The sequence below is a fragment of the Vipera ursinii genome, assembly GCF_947247035.1.
Source record: "Vipera ursinii genome assembly, chromosome: 3".
Classification (NCBI taxonomy): domain Eukaryota; kingdom Metazoa; phylum Chordata; class Lepidosauria; order Squamata; family Viperidae; genus Vipera; species Vipera ursinii.
Window position 1 is genome coordinate 24,864,785 of NC_139516.1, and position 12,286 is coordinate 24,877,070.

The window sequence follows — 12,286 nt, forward strand, 5'->3', positions numbered from 1 at the left end:
GCGATGAGGGTGTCGAGGTCTAACTACTTCGCTGCCCTCATCGCGTCCGCAGATAATCGCCCGGCCACCCTGTTTAGGGTGACCCGCTCCCTCCTGAATCAGGAGGTGAGTGGGGAACCCTTGCAGGGGCGTGCCGAGGAATTTAGTCAACATCTGTCGGACAAAATCGCTCGGATTCAGACCGGTCTGGACTCCGACTGGGCAGTATCGGACGATCAGGACACGAGCGGTCTTGTCAATGTTACCTGGGAGGAGTTTGATCCTGTAACTCCGGAGGAAGTGGACAGGATTATGGGGAGGCTGAGCTCCACCACATGTTTATTGGACCCGTGCCCTTCCTGGGTGGTTTATGCAGCCCGGGAGGGGACACGAGGCTGGTTCCAGGCGGTTATATCTGCCTCTTTGAGTGAGGGTAGTTTTCCCGCCGCCTTGAAAGAGGCGGTGGTAAGACCTCTCCTCAAGAAGCCTGCCTTGGACCCGGCTGTGTTGAATAACTTTCGTCCGGTCTCCAACCTTCGCTTTCTTGCGAAGGTTGTTGAGAGTGTGGTGGCGCATCAGCTCCCTCTGGTCCTGGATGAAGCGGATTATCTAGACCCGTACCAATCAGGCTTCAGGCCTGGGTACAGCACGGAGAGGGCATTGGTCGCGCTGGTGAATGATCTCTGGAGGGCTCGGGACAGGGGATATTCCTCTGTCCTAGTCCTATTAGACCTCTCAGCGGCTTTCGATACCATCGACCATGGCATCCTGCTGCGGCGTCTCAGGGGATTGGGAGGCACGGTTCTTCAGTGGTTCTCCTCCTATCTCCTGGGACGCTCGCAGTCGGTGTTGGCAGGGGGGCAGAGGTCGACCGCGAGGCCTCTCGTTTGTGGAGTCCCTCAGGGGTCGGTCCTCTCGCCTCTCCTGTTCAACATCTACATGAAACCGCTGGGTGAGATCATTTGTGGTTTTGGAGTTGGGTATCATCAGTATGCTGATGATACCCAACTTTTCATTTCTACCCCAAACCACCCCAGTGATGCCCTCGACGTGATGTCCCGGTGCCTGGAGGCAGTCCGGGTCTGGATGGGGAGGAACAGGCTTTGACTCAACCCTGACAAGACTGAGTGGCTGTGCATACCGGCATCTTGGGATATTCAGGATATCCCACCCCTCACTATGGGGGATGAGTTATTACCTCCTGTAGATAATGCTCGCAACTTGGGAGTCCTCCTAGATTCACAGCTCTCCCTAGAAGACCATATAGTAGCTGTGACTAGGGGGGCCTTCGCCCAGGTTCGCCTGGTGCGCCGGTTGCGGCCCTATCTAGACCGGGACGCCTTACGTACGGTCACTCATGCGCTCGTGACCTCTCGTCTTGATTACTGCAACGCTCTCTACATGGGGCTACCCTTGAAGACCACTCGGAGGCTCCAACTGGTACAGAATGCAGCCGCGAGAGTTGTATTGGGAGTTTCCCGATACTCCCATGTCACACCTTTGCTCCGCGAGCTGCATTGGCTACCAGTTGTCTTCCGAGTGAGGTTCAAGGTGTTAGTAATGACCTACAAAGCCCTTCATGGCATGGGTCCGGAATACCTTGGGGAGCACCTGCAGCCGGCGTCAACTTCCCTCCGCCCAGTACGCTCCCACAGAGAGGGCCTCCTCAGGGTGCCACCGGTCAAAGAATGCCGACTGGTGGCCCCCAGGGGGAGGGCGTTCTCTGTGGGTGCACCGGATTTATGGAACCATCTTCCGGTCGAGCTCCGGATGGCGCCCGATCTCCGCTCCTTCCGGCGCGATCTTAAAACCCATCTCTTTAAACAAGCTGGCCTGGCCTGATGGGACGGGGTGGGATTTTTATAATTGGACTTAAATTTTTAATTTGTATTAATTTATTATGGGCATTGTTTAATCACGTTTTAATAATTTTTAATTTTTGTATCTAGTTTTTTATGTATTGCCCTGTTCACCGCCCTGAGTCCTCCGGGAGAAGGGCGGTATATAAATTAAATTAATAAGTAAATAAATAATAAATAATAAATACTTTTCAATGAAAACCGATTAAACAAAATGGTTCATCTTGAGAAAGATTTTGGTATATATTATCTCTTCTTAATGAACTGTGAATTTCAAAATAGAAATAGACATTTCTTTTAGTCTGACTTTTAAAAAAGTAGAGATGTATAACCACTTCCAAATCTAACATTGTAGTTCCCATGTCCTATTTCCAAAGCCTTCAGAACATTACAAAATAAATATTGAATGTTAATTTTTAACTATTATTTTTAATTCCATTTAAATCAAATTCAAATTTGCTCTTGCTTGTTTTGGTTTTGGTAAAACTTGCCATTCAGCTATGCCCCCAAATTGTGGATACCTAAATTATTTTATTCTTTACTTCACTGATATTCTCCCCATCCTTTAAGATCTCAAGGTGATTTACCTGGAGCCATCATTTATTTTATCTGCATGATGCAATGGTGTGGTGCATTAGGTTAAGAGAAAATGTCTGGCTAAGAGGTCCCTAATGAGCTCCATAATTGATTGAGGACTTGCACCTGGATTTCAGTGATCTCAGTTCAATGTTTTATCTACTGGTGAACTGGTGTGAGATAGTAGTTAGGGCAGAACTAGGGAGATGCATTCCTGGTAGCTCACTAATGACTTGACTTTTGCCCAGTCACTTTCTCTCCAGCCAAGCAACTTCCAGGAATAGAGAAAAAATTGGAAGAAAGAGTTACAAACATTCATTTAAGCTCTTGGAACAAAAAAAGAATGTACATTTTATGAATAAATAAATAACACTACTTTATACCATCTTGGAAAATAATTATTGATGATCAGTTAACAGAGTAAAACTTTATCACCTACTCATATTTTCAACTACACTTCCAAATTTGCCCCAACTTTTCTTAACTTTAAGTGCCAAGTCTGGGCTTTTTTTTTCAACATGCAAACTTGTAACTGAGAAGTTTGAACAGTAACTGTGAAGTCCACTTAAGAGGAGTGCCAATTAGGTAATGTGTTTTGGCAGCCCCTTCCTGAACAGAAAGTTCTCTTCTGAGTCAAACAGGAATATATAGAAAAGAATATTCAAAGCTACATACAATTTGATCAGAGGAGAGTCTTAAGGACTTCTTGTAGGTTGGAAGAAATTTCTGGGTAATAGCATCTGGCATGGATCTGTCTCCTTGATGGGATGATTCATCATCATCATCATCACTGGAGGAATCATTTTGTCTCCTATGGTTCACAAGATCAAAATAAATTGTCAACATAAAAGACGGTAAGGACCAAGAAATACAGGTCAAGTCCCATGATGTGAAATAATACTCATTCAGGACATAAATCCTATACAATACTTAAGATTTTTAAAAGAATAAGGGTTATCACCTAAATTGTTATCACAACTGATATCTTGCCAAATGTGTTTATTTTACCACTTATAAACTGCCTCATCCAAACGTCTTTGGATCATTCAATGCAAAATAATATGACATAGTTCCATGGCAACTCCAATCCTCCAAAGACCAAAGACTAGCAGGTCTAGGAGGGAGTAACAGAAATCAATAGAATGACTCTCAACTCTGCACTCCTAGGTAAACATTCTCTTAACATACAACAAAGGTCCACTTCTTCCCATTTCCTGTTTAACTATAAGGAAATCCATAAAACATTGTCATTTCAGTCCAGATATCAGCAAAACTCCATTATGGCCAAACCTAATGATTAGACTAGAGATAGCAACATATCTATCTTAACCTTGATTAAATAAACCAACTTTGTATTTCTTCCTTTTACTTCTAATAATCTTGATCTTTAGTCCTTTTAAATAATGTTGTAGAACTTGATTTATTCTCATTTTCCCCCGTTCTCACAAGATTATTCTAAGTTTTAACATACGGTAAATCCAGTATAGAAAAATTATCCAGTCACTCTGTTGGTTATATTCATTTATGCCAGATTCAGATATCTGCTGGTTTCTTTTGTGTGTCCAGTGTAGCATCTTTTCCCATATCATTCTTGTAGCCTGTCATTTTTAAATCCATCTTCATATCAGTCTCAGTCTTGTCCGATTAATTTTTTTCTTCCATAACATCTTTGAAATATAGAGAGGCTGACACTCTTGAAATTAACTTCTTGGTCCATTGTTCAAAAATATCCTTCAGCATGTCCATCGTTAAGAAGTTTTGCTTATTATGTATTAGGAAGTCACTTTTTCTTCTTTAATTACAGTCTTTAGTTCCTTCTAGTTCCCTCTGGTGTCCAATCTTCAAAGTCTCATACTATCATTTTTTTAGGAGAATTTAAAACAAAAGCATTTTCTTACGGGAAGGATTCTTATAATTAATTCAAAATTCTTATTTCAAATCTATCTGGAGGTTTAGTCTATTTATAACTTTCCAAAATCAAAGCTGTAATCATCCTTTTGGTGTTTATTCCAGAAGATTTTTTTTAAGTCCTTAAACTAGCATTTTTTTTGCTAAGGATAGGAGGAAACTCATATGATGCCATAAAACCTGTTGATCCAAAGGTTCCTAATAGCTGAAAAACACTTAACAAACAATTTCAAAAAAATTATTAGAAAATGAAGTATGCAAATGCAGTGTTCTTTTAAAGGCACCAACTGCAGTTTGAGCAAGATGGCTATTCCCTTAGCTTCTACCTAGAGCTCTGATTTTAAGTGAATTAGATGCACAGCATTTTTCATTATTGTTAATAATAATATCTATTAGTCAGCATCTGGTAAACCTAAGTGGAAAGATTTGAACTTGCTTCATTTGTGTTATTTTATTTTTACAAAATATATTCAGCTATAGATTCCGGGTCCATAATTAAAACTCTACTCCAGTAAATTCTTCTCTCTATTTCTTATAATCAACAAATTAATTCTGAAATTTAAAATAAAATTCTGGTCAAGGAATGGGATGAGAGGGGAAAGAGGGCTAATTATTTCTTCCAAATTGTTAAGGTAAGTTTTAAATGTGGATTTGTACTAGTAAATATTATTTGTCATGTTAAGACATTTTAATCAAAACTATTAAATCTCCACTATAATTATTTATTGAAAATACAGCCATGCCCTTAGATATGCCAAATTCCATACAATATCAATAAATCACAACTTACATCTGAACAGAAGTGTCCTCCTGATTATTGCCTACTTTGTTGGACTTCCTGGCACTGATTTCATGCTACAGATACATAAAAATATCCTTAGTTAATGTTCCTTAAATATCCATTCAAGCATTAAATCATTTTTCTCCCATTTGATGTCACCTAGATAAGTTGGAATAACACATCCCAGATTTCCCAGTCTGAATGGGAAACATACCGTGTTACAGAAAGCTTCATTAAATTAAGGAACTCATCTCTGCTACAAAGTATTGGATACAAAGATACTAGATTTGGCCATGTCTATCAAAGGAGAGATGTGTGCTAGTACCTAATTTGATTAGGGCTGTGTACACCTGACAAAAGTCCATTTCAACTGCAACATTTTGTTCTGGATATCATAGAGGGATGTTTCCTTTCCATACTGCAATATGTGTACCTCTTTTCGCCTCCAAGAAAACCACCATCTTCCAACTTTCTTGGGCATCTTCTCTTTCATTAATCTATCAACAGTATTCTGAAACCACAACAAAGATGAAGAAATGCTGTGGTGACTTGGGCTGAATCCAAAAAGCAGCTCTTACAATCTTAATTAAGAAAAGTAATAGTCCACAATTATTGGATAAGCTCTAACCTCCAAACATGTCAATACCAAATATCTAATTCAAAAATGAATCAACCAACCCACAACTGTCAATGTTCCCAAGAATAAGATGTAATAGAAGGATATGAGTCTTAGTGCAATTGATTCAACAGTGTTAAAAAATTCAGGACACCAAAAAGGAAGTCAGAAGAGGCTTTCCAGCTTCAAGGAAGAACAGTAGGCCAGTGAAGGCTGGCACTGAGGTAAAGTACAAAGTCTATTCTGTGGAGTCCTTGGTGCTCTCTCAGCTTGGTTGTTTGTTTGCTTGCAGATGTTTTATTAACAGACTAGGTAATATCAATGCTAGTAAGTATGAGATCTGTTCCTTGTTTACATGCAGTAGCTTAAGATCCTATTCTGTGGTGAAAACAAGTCATTTACCTAAGAAGGAGGCATATATTTTGAAGTAAAATAGTAAGGCTTGTTTAAGTTGTATGTGGAGAGCTAAGAAGCTAGATATTTTCCCTCACTGAAGTCATAGCAAGGTTTTTTTAAAAATGGGATATGTTAGGCACTAATTTAAAAGCCAAAGTTTTCCAAACTGACAACTAAGAGGCAACAGACTCTACAGTGTAGATATTATACTAGGGTGTCTCCTAACTGGAAGAGGAAGTATTCTTAAATATTAATTGCCAAGAATCTGACCATAGAGCAATTTTCCTCAGAAGTGGTTTCCGAAGGTAAACACAGATTATAAATCTTTATATGCCGGTGCAATCTGTGTTGTGTTGCCAATCAGAACTTCCTATGCTGGACTTAAGTCTAATCATCTCTTTTTATTACATTTATTACATACAATGAATACTAATGTAGGTGGAAATATGTTTTTTGTAATTTACAATATCAAGTTTAACTTGTTTGCTACCTCATTATATAAATACTTATATTGTATGCAATTCTGTCATACTTTTTATTTATGACAATAATAGTAGAAAGTGAGGAAAAGGTTGATGGAGGGAAACCTAATAATATTATGTGATAAGTAGACCAGCTTCCCAGAATTTGATGATAATGCTCAAAGTATTCTTTCATGTTTCTTGTTAACAAGGAACATGAAAGAATACTTTGAGCATTATCATCAAATTCTGGGAAGCTGGTTTACGTATCACATAATATTATTACCGGTAGGTTTCCCTCCATCAACCTTTTCCTCACTTTCTATTATTTACATGATTATTAATTTTGAAGATATACCATTAATACAGTTTTATATATGTTTTTCTTCTGTTAAATAGTTTAGCCATCTAATTTGAAAATTAAAGTGACAATATTGAGATAACAGACTGCATTTCACAACTGAGCTAATTTTATTTCCAAAATATATAACTATCATAATCTCACAGTAAGCTATAATGCCATATTAAATTTAAGTACTTATGGGAGTACTTAAGTACTTTTTTACTTAACCACTTTAATATGTGATTAAATTTGGATTGGTAAATGAAATATGGAAAATGGAATATAACTTCCAATCCTAGTATCTAATGGACAGAAAAGTGACACCATGTCCATAAAATATAAGCACCTAACTGGCCAAGTAAATTGTCATTTTTTTAAAAATTCATCTTACATGTGTGATTATCATTCTCTGGAAATGTGAGAACTAGGATTCATAAAACCCATACACAGAAAGAAGGTGATCTTGATAAATGATTGCTGTGATAGCATTAAGAAAACCTGAAACTTTGGATAAAAGGTTTTCTTGTCAGTAGGCCTGATTAATTAGTCTGGTCATTTGGAGAGATAATACCAATTAGTTTATTAGGGTAAAAATTGTTTATCTTCCTAGAGGTTAAGAATCTAAATTACAGCACTCTTTAAATGTTGAAACATAAAAACCTAAATAAGAAATTATACTTTATTACTAAACACAAATTCATATTACCGGTAACTTACTCTGGGGAGATTCTTTTGGAATGCCTGTAGTGAGAGAACCATAGGAGCTGCAACTGCCCAATTGTAGTATCTACAATTAGAGAGGGGAACAAAAAAAATGTATATAGAGGTATGAGCCTGATAGCAAAGTAATAGAAAAGGATCATCAAGACTACAGAACTGAAAGATGTTGCAGTACAAATGGATGAATATATGTAGATGTGTAAGCACTGCACCAAATTATTTGCTTAAGCACACTACACCATAACAACAGCACAAACCAATGGCAAAGCTCAATGTTTCAACCCAGCCAGACTCAACTAAATCTCATTGTTTCATGAAGTATCTGAGATATTTGTGACAGGCAGCTGAAGCGTACTATAAATATGCAGATATGTGTGTGTCTGTTTCATAAACATATAACTGAAATAGGTTTCATTATATGTTTTCATAAAAATCTAAATCTGGTTTCTTAGCTAACCTCTAGAAGGAAGCCTATAATAACATTTACTGTCCAGTACATGACAAGCCAATTCCAGCTACAATATATTTTCTGCTGTCATGGTTGCTGAATTCAGTTAATAAAAGTGTATGAGCTTCTATTCTCACATATAAGTCTTTTTTTGGGGGGATAATTGGGAGCCAAAACATATAAGAGGGGAATGCAAATTCTACCTTCATACAAAATTCACTAACTCAGCAAAGCAGGCTTTAAGGAGTGCCAAGAATATCATTATTCTCGCAAAATACAACTAGAATGCACTCATGCATACATGTACATGGCTACACAAAGTTCCTTTGGGGAACACATATACCACAAGTGAAAATGGCATTCCTACTCACTTCTTTTGGATCTTTATTACCAAGTTTGGGTCTTCAAGAATTGCTGGGTTCTCTGCAAACTCCTGATAGGACACTACATGCTTCATAAACTTCTCTGCTAAAATGGAAGGCAATATATTTATATTTCATATTTCTAAACTGCCCATCTCCCTCAAAGAGGAGCTCTTCGGTAAATAATTGTCTCCTAATTCATTCTGTAACTGGATATTATTTTTCCCACCCAACAAATATCTCCTTTAGAACAACTTTATTAAATAGTACTGTAGAATGCCAACTCAAAATCAGATCTTTATAAAAACTCTTACAGTACCAAATCACATTCTATCTTTTGCCTCTAAACATACCATGAGTTAATTCTCCATCATCCCCAAGACCTCCACAGAGAGACAAAAGAATGGGACTATGTTCTATGGGTTCCAGCAGAATGTCTGCATTGCTGTCACCAGTTGCACGGCCCAGCACATGGGAATGAGAGCAGATTCCAGGGTCAGATTGTGCTCGTGCCCAATTCAGTTCAGCATCACTGAAAACCAAATGTTAACAACAATAGTATGGTATAGGTGTTATTATTGTTGTTGTTGTTGAACAACAACAACAACATACCACATGAATCCCTATTATTCCTGTAAGGCAAGAAAAATTATGGCATGTTTTACTTATTTGAGGAAAGTTCCCTGTTATTCTCATGCCTAGATTATCTGTTACAGTAAGATTTGGGAGAAGCAATTTGCATACTACAGAAAGTTCTTCAGAGTGGTTAAATTATGACTCTATCTTTTAAATTATGGCTTTATCTTTTAAATTCTGGTAAGGAATCTATGGCCCTTGGACTCCAATTTATCTCTAATCATTATTCTCAGCCCTTGGATTGGTAGAAATTTGAGTCCTGCAATTTTTTTAAAAAATCACAAATTTCTTTATTTTTGCTTTATTTATTTATAAACACACACATCTAAAATGTCATCTTACTTGTACCAGATTAATGTTAATCAGCCTGAATATAGACATCTTATCTCACATTTACTGAAACAGTCTGCCCATAAATCATATTTTTATGCCTTATACATGTGTTATGGACTTATGGAATTCAGATTTCCTCTTCTCTAATGTGGTAGTAAGATACTAAGAACCCAAACTAGCTGCAAGGCTTCTGAAGTTGCCCATTGTACATGATAACTATTGGCAGATTGTAATTATTTTTGAATCAGGACAAACTATGCTGTTCAAAGTCTTTTAAGGACTTTGATAAATTCTGCTAATATTCAGAAGCCTCAACAACATCTCTGGTGAATACAATTAAATTCTTTAGACTATGGCTTAAATTGAAGATTAGAAGAAACTTTGTCATAAACTCTTCCACAATGAAACTTGCTACTCTGGTATATTATGGACTTCCTTTTAATGAATAATTTTAAACAGAGGTTAAGTGACCTTTGGTCATGATTAAATTCCTGCATTTTGCTTTAGTGAAGACATTCAAGGCCCTTTCCTACTGTAACTTGAATTCAATAATTCTAATTTCTCATCTATAGCTTCTCCAAAGAAATCAGAAACAATAGTCATACCTCTTGGGAAAATAAAGTGCTAATTGCTCCGCATCCAAGTTTGAAAGATCGTCTAAATAAATATCACTAGGTCCCAGATGAGGGTTTTTCTTTATGGAACCTCACCTTTGGTCATGATTAAATTCCTGCATTTTGCTTTAGTGAAGACATTCAAGGCCCTTTCCTACTGTAACTTGAATTCAATAATTCTAATTTCTCATCTATAGCTTCTCCAAAGAAATCAGAAACAATAGTCATACCTCTTGGGAAAATAAAGTGCTAATTGCTCCGCATCCAAGTTTGAAAGATCATCTAAATAAATATCACTAGGTCCCAGATGAGGGTTTTTCTTTATGGAACCTCAAAGAGATAAAGAAATGATTACAATGGCCCTAATAATTTAATGAAGAAACTGTTTTTCTATAGACATTTCTGTAATCATTAACCCTAATAATGAAAAGTCCACCCCCCAAGAAAACCCTCAGTGAATACCTATATACTGTAGAGATTAGTAAATTATTTTTTTAAAAAAAATCCATAGGACAATTTCATAGAATATCAAGAATTTAGTTAGTAAGGTGCTATCAAGGTGGCTTCAATTTTTGATGACTGGGTTAACACAAAATGGTTAGTATTTTATGTGATGACACATTGCCCAAGGTTAGGTTATCCTCCACTCTTTTATCCTTTGTAAAATAGGTAAAAGCAGTCCTCTTCTACTTAGGAACAAATAATTTTAACTCGAAGTCAGCAACTGATTTTGTTTTCTTTGGTATTTGTTATATGTTTATTGCTTTCAATACTGTAAGTTGCATTGCGTCTGACAAGAAAGCCGCATAAAATTATTGTAATCAATCTCCTTTTCTCCTTTAATAACCGGGGATGTGGACATTATAGAATCACCTGTTTCATTGTCTGCAAAATAGACTTCTGAATTCAGACTGAATATTCTAAAGTGGCATTCCCATTTGGGGGCTTTTTTTTATGGATACAAAATGTATCCTTTTGTAACTATGCAAAAGGACCTTTTGCAAGTACAGATAGTTCTCAACTTACAACCACAACTGGGATTAGAATTTTTATTGCTAAGCAAGGCAATTGTTAAGGGAGTTGTGCCCCATTTTATTTTTTTGCCATAGTTCTTAAGCATATTGCTGCAACTATTAAGCCCATCATATGATCATTAAGCAAATCTGGCTTCTCCAATTGACTTTCCTTGTTAAAAACCAGCTGGGAAGGTCACAAATGGTGATCACATGACCTGCAGGATGCTGTTAACTGTCATAAATATTTGCTGGTTGCCAAATGGCTGAATTCTGCTCATGTGACCATGGGGATATTGCGATGGTTATAAGACATTTTTTTCAGGGTCATTCAAATATCTGATCAAAGAGAGAAGCAACCTGGAATTAAGGAGAAACTTCCTGACAGTGAGGACAATCAACCAGTGGAACAGGTTGCCCCCAGAAATCGTGGGCACTCCATCACTGGAGATTTTTAAGAAGAGACTAGACAATCACCCCTTGAGCAGGGGACTGGACTAGAAGACCTCCAAGGCGCCTTCGTATTCTATTTTATTCTGTTCTATTCTATTTCTATTTCTTTCTATTTATTAAATTTCTATACCGCCCTTCTCCCGAAGGACTCAGGGCGGTGTACAGGGCAATACAATAAAATACAATATATAAAAGTTAAAAAACATTAAATACTACAGCCCAATTCAATATGTTAATACAATAGCATTAAAATACCCCTAAACCCATCAGACCAGGCCGGCTTGTTCAAATAAATATGTTTTTAGGTCACATCGGAAGGAGCGAAGGTCGGAAGCCATCCGGAGCTCCATCGGTAAATGGTTCCAAAGGTCTGGTGCACCCACAGAGAGTGCCCTCCCCCTGGGGGCCGTCAATCGACACTCTTTGACCGACAGCACCCTAAGGAGGCCCTCTCTGTGGGAGCGCACTGGATGAAGGGAAGTTGATGCCGGCCGCAGGTCCTCCCATAAGTAACCCGGACCCATGCCATTTAGGGCTTTATAGGTCATAACCAGCACCTTGAATCTTACCTGGAGGACAACCGGAGGCCAATGCAGCTCACAGAGTAGAGGTGTTACATGGGAGTATCGGGAAACCCCCACCACCACTCGCGTGGCCGAATTCTGCACCAGCTGGAGCCTCCGAGTAGTCCTCAAGGGCAGCCCCATGTAGAGAGCGTTGCAGTAGTCCAAACGGGAGGTCACGAGTGCATGAGTGACTGTGCGCAAGGCATCCCAGTACAGATAGGG

The 12,286-nt window shown here is 38.1% G+C and overlaps 1 protein-coding gene across 2 annotated transcripts in view; it reads right to left on the bottom strand.

Annotated features, from left to right (window-relative positions):
* LPIN3 (lipin 3) overlaps nt 1–12,286 on the bottom strand; it is a 56,298-nt gene that overhangs the window by 11,276 nt on the left and 32,736 nt on the right. The window contains exons 8-14 of one of the 2 annotated variants that reach the window (XM_083358807.1): nt 10,024–10,123; nt 8,803–8,981; nt 8,459–8,555; nt 7,637–7,706; nt 5,537–5,614; nt 5,113–5,177; nt 3,090–3,225 (exon numbers count right to left, since the gene is read on the bottom strand). In XM_083358807.1, the coding sequence (XP_083214933.1) occupies nt 3,090–3,225; nt 5,113–5,177; nt 5,537–5,614; nt 7,637–7,706; nt 8,459–8,555; nt 8,803–8,981; nt 10,024–10,123 (725 nt within the window). Of the gene's footprint in view, nt 1–3,089; nt 3,226–5,112; nt 5,178–5,536; nt 5,615–7,636; nt 7,707–8,458; nt 8,556–8,802; nt 8,982–10,023; nt 10,124–10,262; nt 10,363–12,286 lie in introns of both variants that reach the window. The other variant, XM_083358808.1, reaches the window with a different exon arrangement.